This window comes from Pleuronectes platessa, chromosome 2, assembly GCF_947347685.1.
Source record: "Pleuronectes platessa chromosome 2, fPlePla1.1, whole genome shotgun sequence".
NCBI classification, from domain to species: domain Eukaryota; kingdom Metazoa; phylum Chordata; class Actinopteri; order Pleuronectiformes; family Pleuronectidae; genus Pleuronectes; species Pleuronectes platessa.
Window position 1 is genome coordinate 13563625 of NC_070627.1, and position 26457 is coordinate 13590081.

The 26457-nt window shown below is 42.3% G+C and overlaps 3 protein-coding genes across 6 annotated transcripts; 1 reads left to right on the top strand and 2 right to left on the bottom strand.

The window, feature by feature from the left end:
- Window positions 1-285: 285 nt before the first annotated feature.
- On the bottom strand, window positions 286-8322 carry rassf1 (Ras association domain family member 1). 3 transcript variants are annotated; one of them, XM_053437823.1, is made up of 8 exons: window positions 8148-8322; window positions 6638-7450; window positions 4900-5385; window positions 3059-3183; window positions 1576-1680; window positions 1191-1482; window positions 988-1103; window positions 286-899 (listed from the first exon to the last, which is right to left on the bottom strand). In XM_053437823.1, exons 3-8 carry the CDS (start codon window positions 5177-5179, stop codon window positions 750-752), a joined length of 1068 nt encoding a protein of 355 aa, XP_053293798.1. In that variant the 5' UTR covers window positions 5180-5385; window positions 6638-7450; window positions 8148-8322; the 3' UTR covers window positions 286-749. The 3 variants fall into 3 exon arrangements, with proteins under 3 accessions (XP_053293798.1, XP_053293782.1, XP_053293789.1); XM_053437807.1 differs by having other exon boundaries at window positions 6638-6792; window positions 7271-8322; XM_053437814.1 differs by having other exon boundaries at window positions 4900-5222; window positions 5311-5385; window positions 6638-8322.
- Window positions 8323-8485: 163 nt separating this feature from the next.
- LOC128454457 (transmembrane reductase CYB561D2) lies at window positions 8486-11359 on the top strand. Its single transcript, XM_053437865.1, has 3 exons — window positions 8486-8905; window positions 9112-9149; window positions 9828-11359. Exons 1-3 carry the CDS (start codon window positions 8770-8772, stop codon window positions 10329-10331), a joined length of 678 nt encoding a protein of 225 aa, XP_053293840.1. The 5' UTR covers window positions 8486-8769; the 3' UTR covers window positions 10332-11359.
- Window positions 11356-25857, bottom strand: rad54l2 (RAD54 like 2). Of its 2 annotated transcripts, none has more exons than XM_053437630.1 (22): window positions 25677-25857; window positions 23846-24056; window positions 23355-23667; window positions 23116-23252; window positions 22864-23004; window positions 22544-22776; window positions 22252-22434; window positions 21986-22119; window positions 21697-21893; window positions 21195-21537; window positions 20941-21118; window positions 20638-20856; window positions 20408-20526; window positions 18501-18619; window positions 17349-17448; window positions 17050-17255; window positions 16680-16855; window positions 15849-16045; window positions 15305-15489; window positions 15041-15130; window positions 14863-14955; window positions 11356-14727 (listed from the first exon to the last, which is right to left on the bottom strand). In XM_053437630.1, exons 2-22 carry the CDS (start codon window positions 24003-24005, stop codon window positions 13721-13723), a joined length of 4530 nt encoding a protein of 1509 aa, XP_053293605.1. In that variant the 5' UTR covers window positions 24006-24056; window positions 25677-25857; the 3' UTR covers window positions 11356-13720. The 2 variants fall into 2 exon arrangements, with proteins under 2 accessions (XP_053293605.1, XP_053293613.1); XM_053437638.1 differs by lacking the exon at window positions 25677-25857 and adding an exon at window positions 25415-25620.
- Between the last annotated feature and the right edge of the window lie 600 nt (window positions 25858-26457).

The following is a 26457-nucleotide window of genomic DNA, read 5'->3' on the forward strand; positions in this document are numbered from 1 at the left end:
CTGACAGCAGATATCAGGGGTCATTAGCAGATGTTAGTGACCACCAGCAAACATTAGGGACTTATTATGAGTTGTGCACCTCTGTAGACACCCTCTACTAAGGCCTATACTGATCAGACCTGGGTGTGTGTCCCTAACATCCTGGGGCCCTAAATATAATTGGCCATGAAGGCAGAACAAGACTTTGTGTTATCACATGTGAAGGTAACGTTCCAGAGTCTGTTCCCTTTTGGCCATAACAACTGTTTACCTCATGTACAATTTAAAAGCACTGCAACCACAACATTAATTGACCCATCATTTACTATCATTAGTTTATTTGATTATTAGAATTTATACTTTTAACTTATGCATATTCATTTCACAGGTTTAGTAAAGTGCCAACATTTTAAAAAAGAGTCTCAAAAAGGATAAAATAAACTAAATGTCACATAAAAATGAAAAATAGGTCTTTAACACTGCTATAAATATTATATCCAAGCAGCAGTTTTTCAAGGATTATCTGCAATGAATGGTTGGGATCTTTAATGTTTTTTTGTCAAACCAGTTAAAAACAGTGGTTAAACTCGCACAATCAGTGGCAGTGTCTTTAGTTGGTTCTCACTGAATGTAACAGCAGTATCCCTTCTTCTTAAACATCCCCTTTTCTACCCAATGTCATTGTCCGAGGTCTTTCCCTCACTTTTCCATTGCTTGAAAAATTCTTCTTGATCCCCATTCTGATCCATGATGGGAGCAGAAGGCTCTTTTCAAGCCGGAGCAGTAATCCTCGCCATCGCCTGCTTCGTCCTTTCTCTGGCGAGAGCATAACGCCTCACTATCTGCCGGACATGCTCTTCTTCTTCTCGTTTCAGGATCCGCAGAAAGTTGCACAACTCAGGAAAGCTGAACGCATCCCACTGTGGAGGAGGGCAGGTTCACAGTAAAATCACACGGTAGCTGTCAGGATATATTGACGTCTCATCATATCACCAAATGGAAACTTACATTGACTTCCCCAGTCTCATTTTCTTTCAAAACCAGACACAGGATTTTCTCACTCGGTCCGGCACACAAGCGTAGGTAGAGTGGACATACGTCATCAGAAAGTTTACGGGTGTACACTAAGTAGAAGAGGAACAAAATACAAAAATGTAATACTTGATAACACAGTTCTGTTTCACTTAAACACACAACATTAAGAACACTACCTTGACTTTGTCTCTCAGTGCGTTCGAACAGGGCAAACTTGGCCGGGTTGTCCACCACAGTGAACTTGTTGAGCAGCGCCTCGATCACTTCCCGTACCCGTGTTTGGGAGCTTATGTGCAGGTGTTTCGCAGTATCTTTGGGGAGGTAGAAAGATGTCCGCCGTTTCATCCGCCTGTCCTGCTGATCTCCGTCTTCTGTCGAGCACATCGGGCTCTGAGGAGGAGGGAGGGAGATCGGCCGAAGCAACTGAAAATGGACCTTGATGAAACCAGTGTAGAACCCGTCTTTATTCTGCGAGGTGGACAGATGGACTGGATTAGATAGGGAGTGAAATGGTTTCAGTATATACTGTAAATTCAGATAACAGCTTCATGTGTCACTCACCACCATCATGGAGAGGTTACTGTTGATCTGAGCGTTATACTCCTTAACCTTCTGCTGAATCTCCCCGACACTTAAACCCTGTTTACCCAAATCGATCTTTTCATCCTGAATTGTAAAGAGCAGAAAACACATGGTGTCAGCAGAAAGCTCGTCTTCCCACATGAGCTTTAAGGATGAAAAGAAAGTGAAGAAGCAGAAGTAACAGTAAAATAAATAAGCTTTTACTCTATCATCTCGATTGAAGCAATGCATTAATGATTATCACTAAAAACAGAAAGTGAAACCTGCTTTGTGCCTCAGGAATAATCAGCCTTTCCACTGCATCCCCATTGACCCTCTGACCTTTTGAAAGAAAGATGTATAGGCAGTAAAATATAGCTCCAGCTCCGAGCCACTGTCCTCTGATGTATTTCCTCGGGTCATTTTCTCCAAGGTTCAGATGAGCGGGACTTTTGATGATGTGGTATTTCGGTCATCCACACTATCTTAGAATTATCTCCAGATCTGTGCATCAAAAATGTCTCTGCTGTCCTTTGTCCCTCTGGAGAAAACTGGTCCCACTAACAGCTCCACAACCCCAGCTTCCACATCAGCTCCTCCCTGACAATAAAACCTCACAAAGATATCTAAAAGGGGCCGGACCACTCCCACTGAGATCTGCTAAAATGACCCAGAGGTAAAAACTCATGTTATTGTTCATGTGTGTGAAAATCTTGAGGATGGGAAAGGTTTGCACTTGTTCCTATTACTCATTATTGTCCATATCAGCAGTAGCTTCCCTAAGGGCTGAGCAGAAATGTAAGTATTTTGACCTTCAAAATGAAGACATGTTTACTTATAGACTCTAAAAAAAGAGGCACTTGGACATTTTTTGTGTTTTTATTTTCTACTATCAGTAAAAAATGTGATTGGATGTGATTAAAATCAGTGAAATACTTTAGCAAAGTAATTAGTTCATGAAAATGACAGCTTTGAGGTTGATCCGTGCATGATGAGACAAATATATTAACTAGTGATGCTAAAATAATCACAACTCGAGCCAAAGCACATTAGGTTTGGGTTGATACATAGTAATAAAACTGACTATTAATCTGGTAAGTGGTGGTTTGTTGATCACAGTAGTGCCCAATATTTTGCAGATCTGTAATACGGACATCTGTCTTATTTGTAAGTTGTTAAATTGTCCCCTCCTCTCAGCTGTCTCCTCAATTACTTTCTGTATAGAGGCCTCAACAATGAAGAGGTAATAAATCCAGTATCTTTGAGGACAATAAAACACAGCAGACAGCAGTGGGCAATCTGGTTGACTCCATCTGCTGCCCACCCACACAACATGAACATTAAACTATTTTAATTCTAAAACAATAATTTTGGCTTGGTTTCTTATTTCAATCATTTTCTTTCTATAAAAATTGATGAAAACAATCCCTAGAGAACCACAGTGCTTTCTGTACAAGTGTGCAAATGCAGCTTAATTCCTCACCACATTAGTGTCTGTCTCGATGACGTCGACAGACAAATCTCCCTGGTCTGTTAACAAACTTCCATCTGCGCTGCAGTCCAGGTGAATGAATGGTTGACAGCGGTAGTGACAAGTGTAACTGCATTCTGAGAGAGAGAGAGAGAGAGAGGGAGAGCGAGTGAGGGAGAGGGAGAGACAGAGAGCGAGAGCGAGAGAGAGAGCGAGCATTAAAGGAGGGCACGGTTTGCTTTGGCGACTCGTCAACACTTGGTGTGGAACCCTCTGCTCTGGATTTTGTTCAGTAATCTGTCTTTGTGCTGAAAAGCATCACCCAAAATCACACTAACCTAGATGTATAATTTATGTTACATAAGCAACATACCAATGGTTTTGTATATACAAAATAAAAATAGTTTGATATTTAGGGCCTATTTTCATTGCAGTTTGTCTGAATTTTAGCAGGATTTGGCAAAAACATACAGAATTGGTTTTCTGCAAACTTGGTGGGTGGATAGGGTTTAGGCCAAGGAAGAACCCATCAACTTTTGGTATTGATTCGATCAAGGAGGCTAAGCAAGGAATTTTATTTTTACTTTCTTTAACTTTACAATATAATAATGCATGGATCTTGATTGAAATCTGGGATCTTGGATTTCTATCTGTGTGCAGTTTGGTGCAGCTTGATTGAATATACATTGACAGTTGGGCCTTGGTGGAGGTATGTGATCTATTCAAGTTTTTTGTAATTGTTACATCGCTTCATATCTTTTGTTGAACTGGGCTCAAACGAGTCAAACGATACAGAGAAACAAAGACATTCCCAGGTTGTGTCTGAACTAACATCCAGTGAAAACATGATGTGTACCAGACCATTCCTACCAGATCGGGACCAACCCTGATAAAGATTCTCATGACTTTGAAAACACAATATGAGCATCCTGTATCTGGTGATACTGGAAGCTGGTAAGGGAGGATTATATGAATGGATGAACATGGAGCGACACAGCTGATTCACTCTTTAATATTACGATTTTTTGCCATTTTTTACTGTTAGGTTAAATTACAGAGAGGTTTAACATGAAGTTTAATACTGATTTTCTTTAGAAAGGAAGCAATGGTTCACAATCTCTATTATTAATCCTATTGGCAGGAACAGCCTGACATGCAGATTTAGTGGCTGGTTGCCTGTTTTTGCTTTGTAGGTCAATGCCTTCAGTCAAAAACATGTTTTGCTTGTACACACTAAGCATTAAGCTGGTTTTAGACCATATTTTTTTTCTTGACATGAAAAAAAGGGGCAAACGCCTTCAATGTGTTAGTCACTCTCTGGCTTCTTTCAGACCATTTGTGGCTCAAAACACCAAGTCAATTTAAGAAAAGTCTTTAAAAAATGTTAATCTAATATGCAGCATACTTTCAATAAAAAAAACACGAATAAAAAAATCTGTCAATATAATTACAGCCACAAATATCACTTTCTGGGTAAATGTTGTAAATATTGGAGACTATTCCGCTGCAGATTTGGTGTGCAAGTTATAATTTGCTGCAGCAGGACAGTGTATGTTGGTCTGAACAAATAATAAGTTATATATCTACCAGTGAAGGTAATTGCAGGCCACAGTGATGGTGTCACTGGCGTGTTTTTAATAGTTTTGGATAGTGATGGAGATGTACGGCACATATTAATGATCTACATCAGACTTTGACTATGAAGAAAATACTTAGTAGTCATATTGTTTTGGTCTCTCCATGGTATTTTTTGACAATAGGAGATATATGTTATATCACCTAAACTATAACATCTCAATGATCTCTTATCCTTTAAACACATTCAATTAGATTCATGTACAGAAGTTACTCACTGGTGCAGCGTAAACCCTGCTTGTAGAGACCCCAGATGAATTCTCCACACAGGTCACACCAGGTGAGGTGAGCGTGACTGTCGATCTGGAAGTCATGACCCACTCCAATCTCTCCTGTCCGACGCCCGGGTCTCTCGATGCTGACGCTGTCTCCAACCAGTCGGACAAGGCTGAAGGAGCAGGGCTGAGCCGATGGGGCGGCGCGGGCCGCAGGAGCAGCCAGCTCGATGGGATCATTCAGACTGAGGTCCTGCAGCTCGATCAGCTCACATTTAGACATCCTGTCCTCGATCCCGAAACTGACATGTCAGTGGCATACGGCTCTGAGAGGAAACAACATCAATATGAGCACCTGTACATTTGAATTGAAGATGTGGTGGATGCTGTGAGTGGTGAAGTGTACACAAGCACCACGTCAGTTTGTTCCATCCACTTCCAGCTTGTTTTTTTGTGTAGATGAACAATCAGCCGTCAAATCCTTATGATCTGCAAGACAGATGACACTTTTAATACATGCATGGCTCAGTGTAACATACAAAAACCATGCAATACACATGAATGATGCTGCATTATGCTATAGGATTTAACATTGGGAAAAAAAGATTAACCTCTGTTATCTGATGCCATGATTCATATGATTATGATCAAATATGGGACAGGATGTCGAGTATAATCTTGCGCAACCCTGGGACAACACATCCTGTTTCTCGGTACCTGACAGTGAAACAAAACCTGACTGATCAATATCATGTGCTATATTTTATCATCAATATCTTTCTTTTGCCAAATTTTATTTTATTTCTCTTTCATTTTTCTCTCCTTTCTCTGTTAAATCTCAGTTTAACTTCTACTTATGTCTTCTTTAAATATATTCTCTTCTTATTTTGAATTACAGTTTAACAAGTCTTTATTTACTTTTAGCTGCATTTCTTGTCCAAAATGTGCTGTACAGTTTATTCTTTTATTTATAGTTCTTTATCAACTTTAAAATATTTTTTTTATACATTGGTCCATTATAGCCTATTGCATAGCTATATAATCGTTTTTCAGATAAAGGTTATAAATGTAAACATGTGACTATCCTATCCAGTTAAAATAATTTAAAACTAATTAACCCAGAGGCCATTTAATGCTCTTTAAATGTTCACCAATTTATATAAGTAGCCATGACAACTGAATAATCCTTTTTGCTGATACCTCCACTGGAGAAAGTAAAGTGTCGTGGTTTTCTTAATAACGTATTTAGCTATTACAGAGTGAAGTACAATCTTGTTTCCACCACTGGTGACAGAATGATCACAGACAGGGAATCACACACCATCACTTCCTGCAGATAAAAACAGGGAGCCTGTTGAACAAGTTCGCAAACAGGTGCATGTTTAAGTTACTGTGACTCGTTTCACTGTGGAGCTGCATATTGTGACTAGAATGTGAACAACCCGGGATGTTTCAGCCAAGTGGGTCACCACCACCACCACCACCTCCTCCACCACCACCAGCAGTACACGGTGCACTATTCCCACAGACCAACAAGAATACACTGTGACCGGGATCATTCTGTTGCTTCTGTTAATGACAGAACTAAAACAATGCTCGGAAGACAAATTTGTTATCTCATCTGCCATTTGTTGCAAGAAGCCTTTGCAGTCTGTCCCGGGACAGCCCGGTTTAACGCTGAGGTCTGCAACGGAGCAACAGTCTCATCTGACACAATGAAGCGTTGAATAAACGATCTTACCTCTTTCACTTCTCCATCATGAGCTCAGAGGAAATCTGTGGTAGTCGCAGAATTAGAGCAGAACCTCTCTCCAGTCTCACGCACTTGTGTTTGCGCATGAGTGCGGATTACCGTCTAATCCCGTGTGCGCATTAACCCGTCCCGGCAGGAGGACACTATGAGGAGCCACAAGGGACAAAACTCACTACATGCATTGGGACATGTTAACACATACATATTCACATTCATGTGCATACACACAGGAGTGGGATGTAGCAATGTACATTTAATTAGTTGTTGTAGTTAAGCACATTTTTTATGTATCTGTACTTTACTTATGTACATTTATCACGTTATCTGTACTTTCTACTCCACATACATTGTGTTACATGTTCACATTGATTTTTTTGTTTAGCTTTAAAGGTAATCAATAATTAGAGGGGTGTTGGTTCAATGATCCAATCAGAGCAGATAGGTAACAATAGACCCCGCCTCCTGCAGCAGCATCACTAGTGACGAAGATATAATCTGAAATGTATTATGAGACCAAACCTTAGCTATGATGACGTAGCAGACTGTTGCATTAGTGTTCTTGTCTCTGGGCTAGTTTAGATATAGTGTATTAGCTTCATATATAAGAAAGTGGGTACTTACTTTTATTATTTAGACCTTCCCTATACTTCCTTTACCACTGGCTTCAGAATTCTTGAACTGATCTTTGCCAGGGAGGTCATTTTGTCACACTGTGTGTTTGTTGGTTTGTTTGACAACACAATTACGCAAAAACGATTCAACCAAATTCGACCAAACCAGGGGATGAGAAGGGGCCTGGACCTGGGAAGAACCCATTGCATTTTGAGACAAATACACATTACTGCAGGACCCCCCAGCTTTATTTAACAATGCATTGTAGGACATTTGTGAACAGGTTCTTTAATTGTCTGGAAATAATGCACATATGCAGATGTTCCCCTCTTTAGGACTATATTATATGTCCCCGTAAACACAGGAAATGAATGAAGAATCTAACAATGGCAGTAGATGCAATGATGGGAGGAAAAGATAGAGATAGAGAGAGAGAGAGAGAGAGAGAGAGAGAGAGAGAGAGAGAGAGAGAGAGAGAGAGAGAGAGAGAGAGAGACGTCCTGAATGAGCATGTTTGTTTTCTGTGTAGCCAATGTGTGGTGACCATGCAGTCACAAGATTGTTAGAGAGTAATTGGACCACAGTAACCAGTTAACAGCTGACAGTCAGTGTTCAGTTATGAAATGAGTGGTGTTAGCCTAAGAAATCACACAAACACACACGCACACAAACACACACACACACACACACACACACACACACACACACACACATACACACACACACACACACACACACACAAACATTCATACTACTCACATACATGCATATATAAATATATAAATATCCTGAGTTTGCCTGCATTGGAATATGATTGTGAACTATAATTATTATTATTCATAATAAAACCTTCAACATTTGAAACGTTACGTGTATTTACACTAACTGTGCAGCTCCAGTTCCAGTTATGACAACCATATTGACCATTTCTCCAGAAACGTTCCACGTCAGCCTGGACAAGGATCGTCAATTACATGATAATAACAAAACAAACTAGAAGACTTCCGGAAATCGTAGTTTCACAATAAAGCCGTCAGATGGATATGTGCTGCACGTACAAACTCTACATAGAACATTAATTTGAATTTAATTGGACCATTCACTGTAATAAATGTACATATTTCCCTCACAGTAACCTATATATGGTATAGTTGTATTCTGGAGAGGTGGTAGATTGATACAACGCTTTACACTGAAAAATCAAAGCGGAAGTGTGACTTCTTTTTTTTATTCAAAACAGCACATGAGGGAATGAACTTTTGAGAAGCTATAATCCTGATTCTTTAAGACGCGGTCGTGTGACAGCTGGTTGGTTATGAAGGATCTTTTTCTTATTCAAGCTTCGGTGTGTGAATGAAGCCGGACTCAGGCCGGAGGAGTTCACACTTTCCATCCAGCATCAGTTCCGCGTTCGACTGGAGCAGAGAGTTCACGTTGGGTAACAGCGCAGTGACCGCAGGTTAACAGCGTCCATGTTTATATCTTAAAAAACACGTCTTTGCCGGAACATGGCTGTAAACAACATAGAGAGCGAGTCTGAGGCGCGGATCTACGGGTTTACCAGGAGAGCTTCAGCTGTGTTGACCCACTTCATCTGCATCGTTTTCAGCCTCTTCATCGCTCTGATGTCCCGACCTGGCACCAGTGAGTGATGCTACACACACACAGACACACACACACACACACACACACGCACACACACGCACACGCACACGCACACACACACACACACGCACACGCACACGCACGCACACACACACACACACACACGCTCATACGCTCATACTGTGTCGTCCCTGTGTTCATTTGACTTCATTTGACTTCATTTGACTTCCTTCATGTTATTCCAGGTTTGTTTTCCTGGCATCCTTTCCTCATGACGCTGGCTGTGAGTTGGAGCTTTCAAAAATAAAAAGCACTCAGCTGTAAACACGTGAACAAGATCATGCACATACATTTAAAGACCTTGATGATTGATTGGTTCAGGGCTGCAACATAACTGTCCTAAACCTATTGTCATATATGACACTGAAGGTACACAATCATAATTGTAGGCGCTGGAAACAGATTCTTTTAAAGTCGAATTATGAAAATAAGATAAGATTATAATCATTTATTTTGTCCCAATATGGGGAAACATGCTGTGTTACAGCACTTAAGGGGATAGTAATAGTAGACACATCACTAAAAGTAAGACATAAGTAAAGATACTATATGAACACGAGGAAACAGCTGTAAAATTTGAAAATGATGATGTAAAAGGATTGTAACAGGATCACATTTATGAAATTGAATTAGCAAATAATTATTGCGCTATAGAATTGGTAAATCCTTTCTGCAGGATCAGTTAAAAACAGAAGTATGGAATATTAGGTGCATCAAATTGTGACAAAATAGTAGATTCGGATTTTAACAGAAAGATTTATTAATCAAATACATGTTGCAGCTCTAAATTGGTGGATCAATAGAAAACCTCTTGGCAGTTATTTCACTGAGTAATAGTCATTTTTAAGTGATGATCAAATGTAATCATCAGTTGACATATTTCCTTTTTTTCCCCCTTCAGTTCTCCTTCTTCATGACAGAAGCCGTACTCATCTTCTCCCCCCACGGCTCCCCCATCAAAGGTTTCTCACACAAGACCAAGAGTCGTGTTCACTGGATCCTGCAGTGCCTGTGTGTGTCCTGTGCGGTCCTGGGTCTGGCAGCCATCTTTTCCAACAAACACCTGAACAGTAAACCCCACTTCACCTCATGGCACGGCCTGCTCGGCCTGCTCACGGTGTGCGTGGTCGCGCTGCAGTCTTTGGCAGCTGTGCCTCTCATCTATCATTCCCTGGCTAAAGGCTGGTCCCTGGCCAAACTCAAGCGCTATCACGCGGCGTCCGGGCTCATCACGTACCTGCTCGGCAGCATGAGCCTGCTGCTCGGCCTCTGCTCAGCCTGGTTCACCGCCTCTGTCAAGGACTACAACTGGTACCTGTCAGCACTGTGCCCGGCCGTCAGCGCTCTCATGATAATGAACCAAGTCACCAGTGCGTACATGGCCAAGAAACGTCTGAAGGCCTGACAGAGGAGACGTCAGCGAACTTTAACACTGTCACTTATAACCTGTGCAATGTTTACCAGAGATTCCATTTCTTTCAGACTCATACGACTATTATGATTTCTGCAGCTACAGACTCGTTATTCTCACAAGATATGTTTGTGGATACTGAAATTATTTAATTTGATTCATTTCCTTGACTGTGGCTGAAATAGAGGACACTGAGTCTCTGTATATGTGTAAGGGGTCAACGACCTGAGGAATTTTCACTTGACAGTTACACAACCATGTTGAGTTTCTTTGGTTTGTTTGAAGCTTCTGATGTTTTAAGCCATACTAGTTTTAACTATGACCATGGACTGTATATAAAGATGGAGGAGGTGTCTCCACTTCTTCTCACTATCCAGACAAGAAGCCAACACATCCTGGATACGAAGGCTGAACCACAAAATTTAGTTTTGCCCATGTCACATTAACTCACATGGAGGAGGCAGAATTTATGACCTATACTACAGCAGGTGGCGATCAAGAGTATTTAGCTTCACTTCTGGGGAGCAGTCGTGTCGTCCATCTTTATAAACTGTGTATGATTATGTCCAGTCACGTTATCTACCAAACACCAGTATGCTAGAAATAGCACTTTGCAAAGCATCGTTTCCTTTACATTCTCCAAGCTGCTAGCATTGCTGCAGACTCAATATCCTTAAAAACTTAACAGCTTCAAATGTGACAGGTTTTTACCAAAATAAGTCAGTTAGTGAAATAAAAAGAAATGGTTTCAATATTCTCTTCAGACTGAACAGTGTGAGGTTGTTTTTTGACACAATAAAATTATAAGACATCAACAAAACTTCGTCAGAAATCCCAGTGTACTTTTTTTTTATTTTTAGTCATGATCTCATTCAATACTGCCTTGAATATTTGTTGATCTCAGGTTGAACTTTTGTATCTTGTGTTGCATATTATCTGTCCTCCTGGTTACTGACTTGACCATGTCTGATGATGTCATATCAAAAGGTGTATCCACATTAAAAGTACATGTCAATGATTCACACTGCAGTATGCGTTTTATTGTTAAAATAACATTGATAACACAGTCTTTTTCTGCTTCGATCTAGGCTGCATATACGAAATTCTTACTGGATCAGCCGTCAATGGGTCAAAGTGAACAAATGTTTAAAAAAGTAATAGCAAAAAGAAAACAAACCCAGTATATTTTACATAAATAAATAAACTTCAGACTTACACCGAAATACAGGAGACAACTGTCAGGTGAACGAACATCGATAAAAAACAGTTTAAAAAAAATGAAATGTTCCCCTGAAACATGAAAAATGCACACAATTGACAAGAATGGGGTAAGAAGGGGATTTCTTTTATATACTGATATAATTTCTATGATCCATATGTGTAGTGTTTACAACAGATAAAGAAGACTGAAAATAAAGGTCAGTATAATGAACCAGATATGATCCTTTTTTCAAAGTGCCAGCTCCACCTTCACATTCGAAACAAAGCAAAAAACAAGTTTCTAAGACATGTTGAAGAAAAGCGGAGACGTCTGATGATAAAATAATGAATCATCCATGACAGAATGGAAGGAGCCGGTACAAAGTTAAACTAAAGGTGAACAGTACTCAGACTGTGGGGGCAGAGGGGCCCCACGAGAAACAGCTCCACAAACATGAGCCTTCGTAGGGAATAATCTGTTGTCTCAGGTTATCCAGTGTTTTCTAAAGGCTTCCACACTGCATCTAACCTATTTAATTAACGGAGGAGAGAGGGACCTTCCTACATCTAAATACCTCAAGGTGTCATCACAACACAGAAACAAGGCTACAGAGAACAGCAAAGACTTGGACTCCCTAAAGCACCGCAGATCCACACTGACCGACACTACTGACGCTACGTACACTACGATGGCAATGTCAGTTTGGTAAGGCCGCCACACCACCCAACACCATTCTTACAACGTCACTGGTGGTTGTAATGAAGTCTTATTCAGGATGGATTTGATGGTTGGTGGATACATTGATTTAAGGTTTTACACACTCAGGCTGTACAAATGCAACAGTTTCTACAGTTTAGGTGACGTGTTCTCAAGAGTCCGTTAAAGTGATCGGTGGTAAAAGTCATTGTGAAAAAAAGATGTGTCATGTAGGTTGACTCAGCGATAATCATCTTATACCGAGGACACACTGGGTTTGTTTGTGCTCCTTTTGGCTTCCACACTTAGTGCTTTTAGTCATTATGCTGAATCTGCCTCAGAATGGTGTTTTGAGTTTGTCACCGACTTGTCTAAATGCTCAGTAGATCTTCCTCTGTGATGCTAAAGACCCCTAGGTGTTATTTAAGGCTAAAAATGAAAGGACACAGTCTGAATCCATGTCCCAGCCCCTGTGTTATCAAAGGCTGATATGAAGGTACATTCAGTTTGGTAAAAAAAAAAGAAAGAAGAAAATTACGAAGTTGAACATAAATTTGTTTGCCCAGCACTTGTGTGAAGGCGTGTTTGTCATCATGATAGTCGTAATAATAAGCCTTCTCCCTATGACCAAAATCTACACACTGCACAGATTCGACTTGCAATATAAACAATGATAATGACTGGTATTTACAAAGTATCAACATGTTCAGTTATTGTTTCACACATAACATCATTTTGACAGGGGATGCCACAATGTCTATCAAATTGCTAAAGACTAAAATATGCTCTGAAAGCCTAAAGTTTCTGTGTTTAAGGTAAACTTTGAAGGATTTTCTCTTGATATATTAACTGGATATCCCCAGATACCCCATGGTCTTTAGCCTCTGTGACCTATTTATTTTATAGCTTTCCCACTTTTCTTTTACTTAAAAAACTGAAATAAGTAAATCAGTGTTCAGCAGGGGAGTTCGGCTGACATTTCTGAAAGTACTTGACTGTTTCCCAGCAAAATATATGATGAGAAAACCCAACAGTTTTAAATAAAATTATTCCAATGAATTCATTAGAAATAAAACCAACGGCCCAGCGAGGCCTTGCTTACAAATGTAGAAGGAGGGGCTGTGCTTAGAAAGCCACCTAAAGCTTCAGCTGGTCCCCAATTGACAGAACGTCTGTTCCCACTGCTCTGAGGCTCCAGGTGAAGTCTGGGATATTCAGCATTAGGATTTGTTACTTTGACTTTGTCATGAAGGTTCATCGTAGATTCTCTCTCAGGTAAAATTCCTTGTGTGTGTGAGAAATTTGATTTTGATTTGCTCAAACATTCGAAATACAACAATACCTCTGGCCATCATTAACCAGTTTATGAGTTAGGGTAGATACTATGAAATAATAAATTTAGTTATGTAAACATGTTATTATTCCCATCCCGTATGTACTTAACAAGATTGTGTGTGAAACTGCCTCTCCGTGACGTCACAAGTCGCTACTGTCCCATCACCTCTATAACATCGTCATCCGAACTACTTCCGCCATTCTCTGTGATCTGGTGACGGTCCGGATGGGTCAGAGCTGCCCCCAACAGGCTGGAGGTGGGATTGTAATGAGAGAGGAAGCTGGACGTAGAAGAACTGGAGTCAGGGTACCCCCCTGACCCAGAAAGAAGAGAGGTGGGGAACATCCTCTGCTCGGACAGCAGCGACTGACTGTAGTTGAGGGGGAAGCCTGATGAAAGCAGGCCAGCCATGCTGGGGTTCATCAAGTATGGTGGCAGAGAACCTGATGCCATGGAGGAAGAAGTTGCTGCTGAGGGTGTCGATGACATGGGGGCCGTGGTGGAAGCAGAGGAGTATACAGTGGACAGGGAGGAAGAGGAGGGGGTGGGAAGGTGTCCATTCCCTGGGGCAGACTGTCTCAAGAGGTCTGAGCCGGCAGAGGGGAACATAGTCTGTAGGTCGGCCAGTGTTTGTCCTGGTGTCTGTAGGAATGATGATCCACCGCTGCCACCCATTAGAAGTGGGTGACTCATGTGCCCTAGGTTACCCAGAAGGGAGGAAGAGTTCAAACCCATGGGAGGATAACTGAGCCCACTGGAGCCCATGGACAGTCCGGGAAAACGAGCTGCAGAAGAGGTGCGTTTGCCTCCTAATTGTGTGCTTCCCGGGCTTTCAGTACTTCTGCGTTTGGCGCCACGCAACTCTAATGCCAAACTCATGAGGTTGTCACTGCGCTCCCTCCCGAGATCACCAGTCGGACTGGTTTGAGAATCGTCCCCATCCCCTGCTGGAACGGCCGACACATGTGGGGGCGATGGCAATTCGTTCCCCACGCCGGTGGCTTCGTCGCCCGTAGATGAAGTGTAGCGGCTGAGTTCTCTGAGAATCTCAGCGCTCAGAGGGGAGGAACACTGTTCCTCATTGGGGGAGCGCTGCTGCTGATCAAAAGGGGATGAACAGCCATTACTCACTGAATGGATCAGGGATCCTTGGGTATCTGTGGAGAGGACAGAAAAATACAGTCATGAAAGGTTCAGAGATACAAAAACTCCGTCTACGAAGTTACAGGAGCTGTTTGGATGGCTGTAAGGCAAAACTATGGAGGAGGAAGCTTTAATGTATGAATTTGTACCTCTTGAAGCAGCAGAGCCTCCGAGCGCTGGTCTACTGATCTTTCCTGAACGAATAGCAAAAATCCTTCCATCATTTGTCCTGATATAGGTTCCTGTGTTGGAGGAAACATGAAGTGTGAGAAGCATTTATGAAAATTATTCACAAGCAGAGACAAATTGTTGTGTTGCCGCAAATACCTTTAGATCCTCTGATGACATGGATGCTCTCTCCTGCACCAATGCGAGCTTGAACATCCGTTGTGCTGTTGGCTCCTGGGATTACGATATCTGCAGATCCAGACAAAAGGGCTGATGTTAATGTCTGGTCATTTCATTTCACAAGACACAATTCACTTTGCTTCTGCTGAAAGATGAAATGGTTCAGGCGAATTAAACTATAAACATAATGGGTCTTATTTGGTATTTTCAGTGATACAAAATTTTAAAAAAACTACACATTACCGGTTGTGGTTACAATCCTCTGCACGTAGACTCCAGCTTTCTGCAGGAAGTTGACAGGCAGGCTGCCGGCTGAGCTAGAGCCCGCTATGCCCATGCCGACCTGGCGAGGCATCATGGGTATTGGGGTTGACTGGATGGGCCTGACACTTGCTACAGGCTTGTCATCTGGCCTTGCCATGGGACGCCTGGAAATTTGAGCCCTGAACTCATGAGATGAACTTTCACACACACATTTACTCAAGCAGCAGCAACATATATGTACAGCTAGAACCTCAATCAAACAATCAAATGAATTATATATTTAGTTTTCAGTGTTTGCCAGTAAGCAAGGCAGACTAATTTCTAGATTTTTAAGGAGATTGTGACTTTTGATAATGCAAGCCTGAGTCCAGGGTGATTTAGATGTTTAATTAATGTTTTAATCCGGCAAACTCTAAAAGCAAGATTGTAGTTGAAGATATGAGGTGGTAAAGAACAGAGCTAAATTGTTAGCTAACGACTAAATGAAAGGAGGGCAAGATAAAATATTGAGACTGAAACTCACCAGCCCCGTTGGTTAAATGCTGGTATGTTCGCGAGCACCTGATCACTGGTTGGATAGTAGGTTGCGTACGAAGGGCGAGAGTACGGCACAGAAGCTCGTTTCTCATCCTCGTAGCTCTTCTTGGCCGCTCTTTTCTCCGCTTTGGTCAGTTTCGACTCCTTCCGGTCCGTCAGCAGAGACTCGTGATGGAAGGGTTGCTAAAGACACATGTGGAAAAAGTGAAAATTATTCCAAGCAAGATGCAGTTTGATCCCTGACATACCAGAGGAGAATCACAGTCTATATAGGATTCACAATATTAATAAAATAATCATGGCTCCTCTGGTTTACCTTTTCCTCTCGTGCTTATCTATTTCCCCACAGACATACTCAAGCTCTTTTCAGATAGGATTCAGATTTTTAAACATTTAGTTGGGGAAATGGAGCCGCTACTAGACTTCTATTACATTGAGATTGGATGTGATGTCAGCAAGTTGAGATTCTACTGTTGTTTACAGACTGAAATTTAAAGTAAGAAGAAATGCTGTTTTACAAAAGCAGGTGGAAATCCTTGATGAAAATTAACAGTTTCATGTGGAAAATTAACCTTCCTGGGGTTTTTTGGCAGAGGCATTAATAATTTTGTGTTTATGGATCTGCAGACTGAGGATACTACTAAAAAAGTAAAGTGAACAAGTGTAATAAATACAATATTAGAGTATCAAAATAGTCAGACCACCACTGAGGAGAATGCTTGGGTCACTTTCAGGTAAGTTATTAAGTACCTACTGTTCAAACACATCAAACAAACCCCCAAAAACGTCCTTTCTTTCAGGGTCCTGGTTACTGTACCTTGGTGATGAAGTGTGGGTACCGCTGACAGGCTTGGTAAAGCACTTCCTCAAAGTCGTCCGAGGATCCCAGATGGTTTTTATTGGCACCGTGCTCTTCCTCTACAAAGTGCAGCAATGACTCCACTTCCTTACGAGTGAAGTTCAGCACTGGGTTCAGGTCATCAACTACACGGTCTATATTTACACACACAAACAAGATACATCCATATAAGTATTAGCAATCAGAGACATAAGAACAGGTTACACATATGTTAAAAGAGACTGGGTGAGGGTTTACAGTTTACAGGGATCTACAGTGAATCAAGCTTTACTGGACATTACAGAGTTTAAGTTATACTAATAAAAAACAAAGTATTTTACTTTCTTACCAGACATGCCCTGTTTGGAGACCTGTCTGTCATAGATTTTTTTCTCCAGGGTGAAATCACAAACAAGGCGGTAAATGTGGCATGGTTTCCTTTGACCATACCGGTACACTCTACACACTGCCTGGGCGTCATGACAAGGGTTCCAGGAGGCATCGAACACAACAACGCGGTTGGCCCCGATTAGATTTACTCCCAAGCATCCAGCTCTGGAAGAAACACAGAAAACCAAAGACAAACTTCCCAAAAGTGTGTTGAGGATGTGTGAGAAACGAAAAAAAGAAGAGAGTAGAGACACAGACCTGGTGGAGAGGAGGAAGAGCCATGCTGCGGTGTTCTCTGGGTCATTGAACTGATTGATCAGTCGTTCTCTTTCTGTGGCAGACGTACTCCCATCCAGTCCTGCAGACACAGACATGCATCAGCTACTCACAACACAACAACTGAATAAACTTTACATTAGAGACAACTGTAGTGGAGTGAATCATGGTAATATTTTTCACTGAACAACAAAGATAAAAGGTTGTGAACTTGACTTCACTTTCAGAGTGCTTCTCTCAAACGCTCGTGGTTGCTAGGTTAAAGAAACCGTCCTCTAGCGCTTGTACATCCCTTCAATGTTCGATTGTGAATAAACTAGTCAGTGACAGCTGGGATCAACTTCTCCACCGCCATTGTTGACAGTGTCTCACTCCCTTCTTGCTTTTAGTCAAAAGCAATTCTCACTCACTGACCGACTGAAGTGACATTGACAAGTTTGGCAGTGTTTCAAACGTTTCAACTGAAACGTAGAAAATAAATCTTTTTGGGACGAGCACATTTGACCTCTGAGTGAATGTTGAATCAAATTAGAGGAAGTTCTCTCAAGGCATTCTTGAGATATCCCGTTCACGGGATGGGGATGGATGGATGGGCAACCTGAAAACATAATGCCTCCGGCCACTGTAAGTCAACGGCACAGAGGCATAAAAACATGGGATAGGTTTAGCTTGTGTTTTCCTTTTTAATGTTGTTGCATCGATTTTTCAATGCAGAGCATAGCAGTTCACTTTTGCTGAATATGCAATATGCTTTTTATTATTTGCAAAGAAACTGTTTTAAGATGTTTTCAAGAGTAATAAAATAACTTTAATAGAAATCCCAATGTTAAATGTTTGATTTTGAAGTCTATTAAATCTTTGGTAATTTTTAGTCCAATGTATTATGTAAGGGATTGAAAATGATTTAAATTTAGTAGCTGACTACATTGCAAATAATCTGAACGAACCAAGTTCATATAAAACGATTTAAATGGAGAATATATAATATGCAGAGTACATCATATTTGTCAAATTCCAATTACATTGCTCCTGATTATGCTTGTTTCCAGAGCACAGAGCAAACATGTTGACATTCAGAGCTATGAGGTTTCAGAGTTGAAAGCCAGAGAGGAGAGAACAGATTGGATGACTCACTGTAGTAATTGAGGTTGCGAATCCAGTTTTGGTTTTGCGTGGCAGAGGAGAGGACGTCTGTTGGCACCGGTCTCTTTGATAAGAAGTCCTCAATGACAGACAGCGTGGACAAGCTTTGACTAGAGGCAACAGGACAAACACAGATATGAACGGGTAAGAAAAGTATATTTTAGTATTAAAGAAATAATGTGAAATCCAATAAACTGCTGTGTTTAATAGTCACAGACTACAAACAACAATCAATTTTGTTTCACTAAATGCCATCATTGTGGTAAATTGTAATATTCCTGTTTATAAAAAGGAAAATAAGCTGTGGGAGGATTAAAACATATATTTTCAGTCTTTTAAAAGCTCTGAAAACTCCAAAAGTCTGATTCATCCATCAAAAGGCCTGGTCAGTCTACCTGCTCTCTAAGCTGCTTAATGTTGGATTTGTGTATAAAGAGATCTACGCTATCTCCCACGCCTATTCAACATCGCGTGGGAGTCGGGTACAGTGCCAAAGGAGTGGCAAACCGGGGTGGTGGTTCCCCTGTTCAAAAAGGGGGACCAGAGAGTGTGTACCAATTATCGGGGTATCACACTCCTCAGCCTCCCTGGTAAAGTCTACTCCAAGGTGCTGGAAAGGAGGGTTCGGCCGATCGTCGAACCTCAGATTGAAGAGGAACAATGCGGTTTTCGCCCCGGACATGGAACTACGGACCAGCTCTTCACTCTCGCAAGGATCCTGGAGGGGGCCTGGGAGTATGCCCATCCGGTCCACTTGTGTTTTGTGGATCTGGAGAAGGCGTATGACCGGGTCCCCCGGGAGAAACTGTGGGAGGCGCTGCGGGAGTATGGGGTAAGGGGGTCTCTCCTCAGGGCCATCCAATCTCTGTACTCCCAAAGCGAGAGCTGTGTTCGGGTCCTCGGCAGCCAGTCAGTTTCGTTCTCAGTGGGTGCTGGTCTCCGCCAGGGCTGCGCCTTGTCACCAATCCTGTTTGTGATATACATGGACAGGATATCGAGGCGTAGTCGTGGTGGGGAGGGGTTGCAGTTCGGTGGTCTGAGGATCTCGTCACTGCTTTTTGCGGATGATGTGGTCCTCATTGGATCATCGGCTTGTGACCTTCAGCACTCACTGGATCGGCTGGCGGCCGAGTGTGAAGCGGCTGGGATGAGGATCAGCACCGCTAAATCTGAGGCCATGACTCTTAGCAGGAAACCGATGGATTGCTTACTCCGGGTAGGAAATGAGTCCTTAGCCCAAGTGAAGGAGTTCAAGTACCTCGGGGTCTTGTTCGCGAGTGAGGGTACTATGGAGCGTGAGATTGGCCGGAGAATCGGAGCAGCGGGGGCGGTATTGCGTTCGCTTTACCGCACCGTTGTAACGAAAAGAGAGCTGAGCCGCAAGGCAAAGCTCTCGATCTACCGGTCGATCTTCGTTCCTATCCTCACCTATGGTCATGAGGGCTGGGTGATGACCGAAAGGACGAGATCGCGGGTACAAGCGGCCGAGATGAGTTTTCTCAGAAGGGTGGCTGGCGTCTCCCTTAGGGATAGGGTGAGAAGCTCAGTCATCCGTGAGGGACTCGGATTAGAGCCGCTGCTCCTTTACTTAGAAAGGAGTCAGCTGAGGTGGTTCGGGCATCTGGTAAGGATGCCCACTGGGCGCCTCCCTTGGGAGGTGTTTCAGGCACGTCCAGTGGGGAGGAGACCTCGGGGAAGACCCAGGACTAGGTGGAGAGATTATATCTCAACACTGGCCTGGGAACGCCTCGGGATCCCCCCGTCAGAGCTGGTCAATGTGGCCCGGGAAAGGGAAGTCTGGGGCCCCCTGCTTGAGCTGCTCCCCCCGCGACCCGACCCCAGATAAGCGGATGACGATGAGATGATGAGATGAGATCTACGCTGGGAAGAGATCTTACCTGAACACCAAAATCTTGTCTCCTTTTCTCACACTCTCATCAATCAAATGAAAGAGTAGAGCCATCTTTGCAGAGTTTTGGAGAAGTCCAGTTTGGTAATGTGCCATTATGTTCTTAGCCTGAAACAAATAAATGGAAAAACAGCAGTTAAATACACTTAAGTGTAAAAAATCGTTTGCATCAAAAGTGGATATTTAGTTTACTGCAGTTATAATGGTGTCCTGACATACCCATTCATATGTTATGACTTGATTGGCCTTTTCTTGTGAATGATTGAGTGGTGGCAGGGTGATGTTAACTTTGCTGTTGCTTGAGTCGGCTACTTTTGCCTTGAGGCCAGCACCGGGTGCAGGGCAACGCGAAGAGATGTCATCCAGGTCTAGGTCCTGCTCATTGGCCTGGGTCTCCTTCTGCAGGGATTCGTATAGGACGTCAGGGTGATTCCAGATCTGGAGGAATGAAGAAACGTGTGGAATTAGCAACTCAAAAATGACGACAAGATTTTAAGATAAAAAACAAAAAAGCAGTCTCACCTTGCAGCACACGCAGAAGGCTTTGAGTGGGTTAAGACCAAGCCAGCCATTGTTTCCTGCTTCTCTGAAGCGTTTCATAAACTCAGTGTACAGTGCCCTCTGAATGGGAGAAAGTCGTATTAAGATGACATGCTCCTGTTTGGAGGGAAGCTGGTCCTGCAGCACATCATGACCCCGTCTGTAAACCAGAAAATCACAAAAATGAAGTACTGTCCATGGGATTCTAATGTTCTAATTACCGAAAGAGAGCTCACCTCTGCACAAAACCCTCCAGCAAGCTGTGCAGCACATGGCTGCGGTAGCGCATGAGGCGGACATCTTGAGGTGTGCTGTCCACGCACTGCCCGTTCAGAATGGGCCGCTCAAACATATTGCTGAACTCCTGCCTTGTGCCTAAAAAGTCAGGTCTGACGAAGTCCACCATGCACCAGTACTCAATGAGGTTGTTCTGCAATGGGTATCCTGTCAGAACTACTCGACGTCGGGAGCGGATGTTCTTCAGCGCCTGCGATGTGCTGGCATGGTAGTTCTTAATGCGGTGACCCTCATCACAGATCACCACATCTGGACCAGGCCGCGCAATGGACTGTTCAATTCCTGAAAGGACAAAGAAATGAGTAAAGACTGTGTGAAGTGAGACTGTTAATAAATATATCACATAATAAATGTAAGTTTTCTTGTATCTGATATCCTTATATAAATGTTGGATATGGTGCATAGACAACTTCACCGCTTCTCTTAAAACTTTTAAATGACCTTTCATGAGTTCCTGCTGTCTGTCCTCTTCATCCAGGTCAATGATGATTGGTCCTGCGGGCTTCTTTGATTTCCTCTTCTTGCCCGTAACAAAACTCTTCTTCATGGACAGCAGACGGTACATCTCATAACCCATCAGCAACACGCCTCCATCTCTAGACCAGTCCTCAACAACCTTGGCCCTAGCCGGTGTTGTTCTGTGGGTCACACAGTCAGAATGATTAGAAGCTTTGTTTAACAATAAAGACCAAACTTTGCCCACAAACACACAACGTTGCATGTTACATACTTGTGCTCATCGTTGAGAATGTGAACTTTGAATAATCGGCCAGCGAGGAGCGTAGGGTCAGTGTCAGGGGAGAGGGCTTCTTGAGGTGGAAGCCAAAGGTTAAACTCTGTCAGCCAGTTCTGAAGTGTGTTCACCTTGTGCGGAGGAAACAAATATTTTGGTGATTAGTTTAGACTAAACAAAGTTTATGCTTTATAGGAAATGAATGATTACTCTATTAACTACATTGCTTTCTTTTTAACACAGTTCACACTTCATGTACTCACTGGGACAATGGCCAGCACAGTGTGAGCCTCAGTGTTCCTCAGTAAGATGTCAATGAAGGAAATGACCTGCAGTGTCTTGCCCAGCCCCATGCTGTGAGCAAGGATGCAGCCAAATCCACTGCTGGTCTTATAACGCTCCAGAGACTCAATGAGATTATCATAGAGAAACCGGATCCCCCCGACCTACGAGATGAAATGGAGAGCATTTGTAAGAAAACAAGCTGGACTCTGGGTGTCTGTAACAAGAGTATATATTTCGAGAGTACAAGAGAGGATGAGACGCTGTGTTCACCTGGTGGGGTTTGACAGCCCTGGCCAGCTGTGGAGCGAGATAAATGTCTTTCTCCTCTGCAGGGTGATTGATGTTAACCAGCACTTGACCCTGGGCGTCAGGCAGGTTAAAAGCATCGTTGATATGCGCCCCACTGCTCTCCTCTGAGGCGGTGGTGCCATCAGCGTCCTCATCAGCCGACTCGCTGCTTATCTGCAGGGCATCCTCATCCCCAGAGCTGAGCTCAATTATATCTGGGTGATGATTGGTGAAATAAACACTTTGTGAGAACTTGCTTGATTCTCAAAATGTCTAATGATTTTGAAATTCCCCTCTCTTACCATCTCTGATGTCAAGTGCAGGCAAGTCGGGTTCCATTTGTTCATCTTCATCACCGCTGCTGTCCAGACAAATCACATCCTGCTTGATCAGGTGAGCCGGGACCAGGTGGGAGACTTCTCCTAAAAGCAAAGCAGTGTCCACTGTTGGAAAGATGGGAGGGGAGTGGGGAAATTAAATACAGAAATGATTGTCTAACAGAAATATGACTTGATGCAAAAACATCCAGGGTTCACTGAGCAAGAGACAGTCACCTAGTTGAGAGTCTGGGATAACTGGGGCTGGTGTGGGAAAGTCCTTCCTCTGCTGCTCCAGACGTTTCCGCCTCTCCATCTCTTCCTGTTGAGCAGCCTTGGTCCCAGCCTCCAGCTGATCCTCTTTTAGCAGCTTTCTGTAAGGAAAGGAGAAAAAAGGTAATGTTACAGTATAGTGTAATATTTGATAGGCATAGAAGTTCCTTATTAATTTGGCCTAATGGGAAAGATCAATGTACCTGATATTTTTCCTCATGTGTACAGGTTTTAATGGCTTGGAGGTTTTCGAGCCTTTTGGAGACTTCGAGGATTTGGTTAATTTAGAGGATTTTTGTTTCTTGGTTTTGCTGGAAGGTGATTTGCTCTTTGCGCTTTTGGGGCTGCTTGGAGGCTGAGAGCCGGAGGGAGGTCTTGACGGAGATCTGGAGGGTGCCCCGGAGGATGGGCGCGATGCAGGCCGAGATGGAGGCTCAGAGGAAGGCTCTCCAGAGGATGGCTCTCCGGAGGTAGCTGAGGCGGAGTCCCTGCCATCCTGGGCACTGGCGGGCCGATCTTAAGAAAGAAGAGACAGCATTTCACTTGAAGTCTTAACAGACGACTTATCAAGCACCAACTTCTAATAGATACTCTAAAAAAAGAGTATCAATTAGACAACACTTCATCGCTCTGTTTTCAGCTTTTCATTAGAGTCATAAAAGGTACAAAACAATTATTAAATTCATCAACTCACCAACACTGTCATCTTCATCGTCTCCATCATTGTCATCCTCATCCTCATCTTCCTCCACGTCTTCCTCTTCTTCCTCCTCATCATCATCATCCTCCAAATTCTCCTCTTCACTGTTAAGGCTGGGCTCCAGGTCACTTTCCGAATTTGCCTCTTCAGACATGGCGTCTTGCAGGGCTCTTAAAGTATCACCTACACACCTTCATCAGGAGCCCTAAGGTGATAAAACACATCACATCTTTAATGAACAGTGGTATAACTACTTGCTATAACTACAAAGATTTTTTTGATGATACTGTTTAACTATTACATTATCATGAATGTTGTCAGAAATTGATTTTCTATCCACTAAATTATTAACTCTCTAATTATTTAGCCACTAGCCAATCATCATACACCTAGTTCAAGTTATGGTTTAGTTGGCGAGCAGTCTCACAAAAGGAAAAAGCACTATTGGCAACTAATGTGATACAATAAGAAGAAATCTACCCCCTATACAAAAAAAAAAAAACACATAAACAAAAATATATCAATAATAAGTGAGGGGCAACAGAACTAAAACAGCAAGTTCTATGGCGTGATTTTGCACATGAAAACTGATCAATAACCTTGAAAATCTCTTGGGCTGTTACACTCAAAGAATGTCAAATATACAGTATAGTTTTTATCTGAATCATTGAAGTAAACCTTTAAAAAGCAGGTAGTTAGAGGAGAAGTTGGCATCCGGAGAGCCTGGTTTTCTTTTGGTACTTTATAAAATGTGGTAAGTATTTCAATAACTAAGGCAACACGAATGGTACTGATTGGAGCACATCTCTCCATCAAGGACCAACAGTTCCCTTAAATTCAATCCACTATCGCAACGTTAAGGAGATTGATCAAATAAATTCCTGGATCCACACCAAAGTTTAATGGAATCTTGCTCGTCCCTGACCCATATTCTTTCACCAAGTTTCAAAGTAATCTGTCCAGAAGTTTTTGCATTCTGTGCTAAATCTACCAAAACAAAACAAAACTAATGGACAGGGGTGAAAAACAAACCTTCTAGGCATAGCAATCTTCTAAATATTATAGTACCAGCATTGAGATCTATTTCTACATTGGTTACAAGTCTCATCGTAACTTTAATGCGAGCTCGTGTTTCTAAGCTGGTGGTAAGATTCTGGGGACATACTGTACGTTGTGTTTAACTCACTGGATCGTTTGGTGGTTCCATCCACATCAGGTTATTATGGTTAGACTCACACTGTTTACATTAGTTGGTATCCCACACTGATTACCAGGCTAACATGCGCACGGATAAAGGACGGAAATATCGACCAGAGGTGGATGCTTTAAAATTTGCAAATGATACGACCCCTGGGAAGAATCCACCCCCCAATGGCCGAGGATGGAGGCAGCTAGCCAGTAGCACAAAGCTCCCTCTGCAGCCAGTGGGTTGTGTTGTTGTTATTGTTAGTGAGCACGAACATCAAGCAACTGTCGCCAGTTACGGGGCTTCCTGACTGGATGCATATGAATACTATTGTTTTCCAAAGCTGAGTCAGCGCACCAAATATGCTAGCTACTTACACAATAAACGCAATTTCAAACGTCCAAACCACGTACGCGCCTGTGTCCATCTGTGGCAGTAAAACGAGGCGAGCTGATAGTAACTGGGGCGGCGAGGGAAAAGAGCAGCGTTCCGCCCACGAAGCGGTGGTTCTGTCGACGCTCGCAGGGAGAGAACAACCCAATACTGTGGAAGTCTAGCGAGCACTTGGCTAACGCTAGCCGAAATGAGGGCTAGCTCGGACGCGTCCAACACAAGCACCGGTGTGTGGCTGCAGCTCACCGTGTACGATACGCTGTTTCTCCTCCACGGACCCGGGGTTGTAACTCGAATAACGAACAGTCACTTCATATCCACCGTGTGTTTATGCAAATGATCTGATAAACGTTGATAATTTCCAATTATTCTTTTTTTCTTTTCTTTCAGCGTGACCATAAATATCTTCCCCGAGGTTTCCTCAAGTAAGGGTTCCGGGATAAAAAAAAAAAGAAGCCCGTCAACGAAGAAAACTTCAAGAAATAGAATAAAATAAAAATACAAATAAAATAACTGCATATAGATGATTACTTACATGATTAAATTATTAATAATATTTGAAGATCATTACACAACTGTAATCCATCACAGATTTTATAATTGTGTAAACACATGTATTGATAGCCAATGTGGTCAGAAATTATTGATTGCGAAATGTACATTCAATATATGGATGTTGTCTCTGAAAAATAGAACCGTACAATGCAAAATATAAACTGTACACTATTTGTAATAGCCAATACACTGTACATGCAAATTGATCTGGATGGCTTTTTATAATAATATTATAGGTTGACGTTTATGTATTAGTTTGAACAGATAAGCAGTAAATATGCAGTAACATGCAGTACAAATCACCTTCAGGAAATAAAACTGTGGCGCTGTTTTAGAGCAATAAGGAAATCAGGCGATTACATTTTTCATCATTTGAAATCATATGCTATGAATTGTAAAGGTTTCAGATCTTTTTATTCTCTTAAGACTCAACAAAAGTCCTGTGTGTGTGTGTTTTAGTTTTTATTCTGTA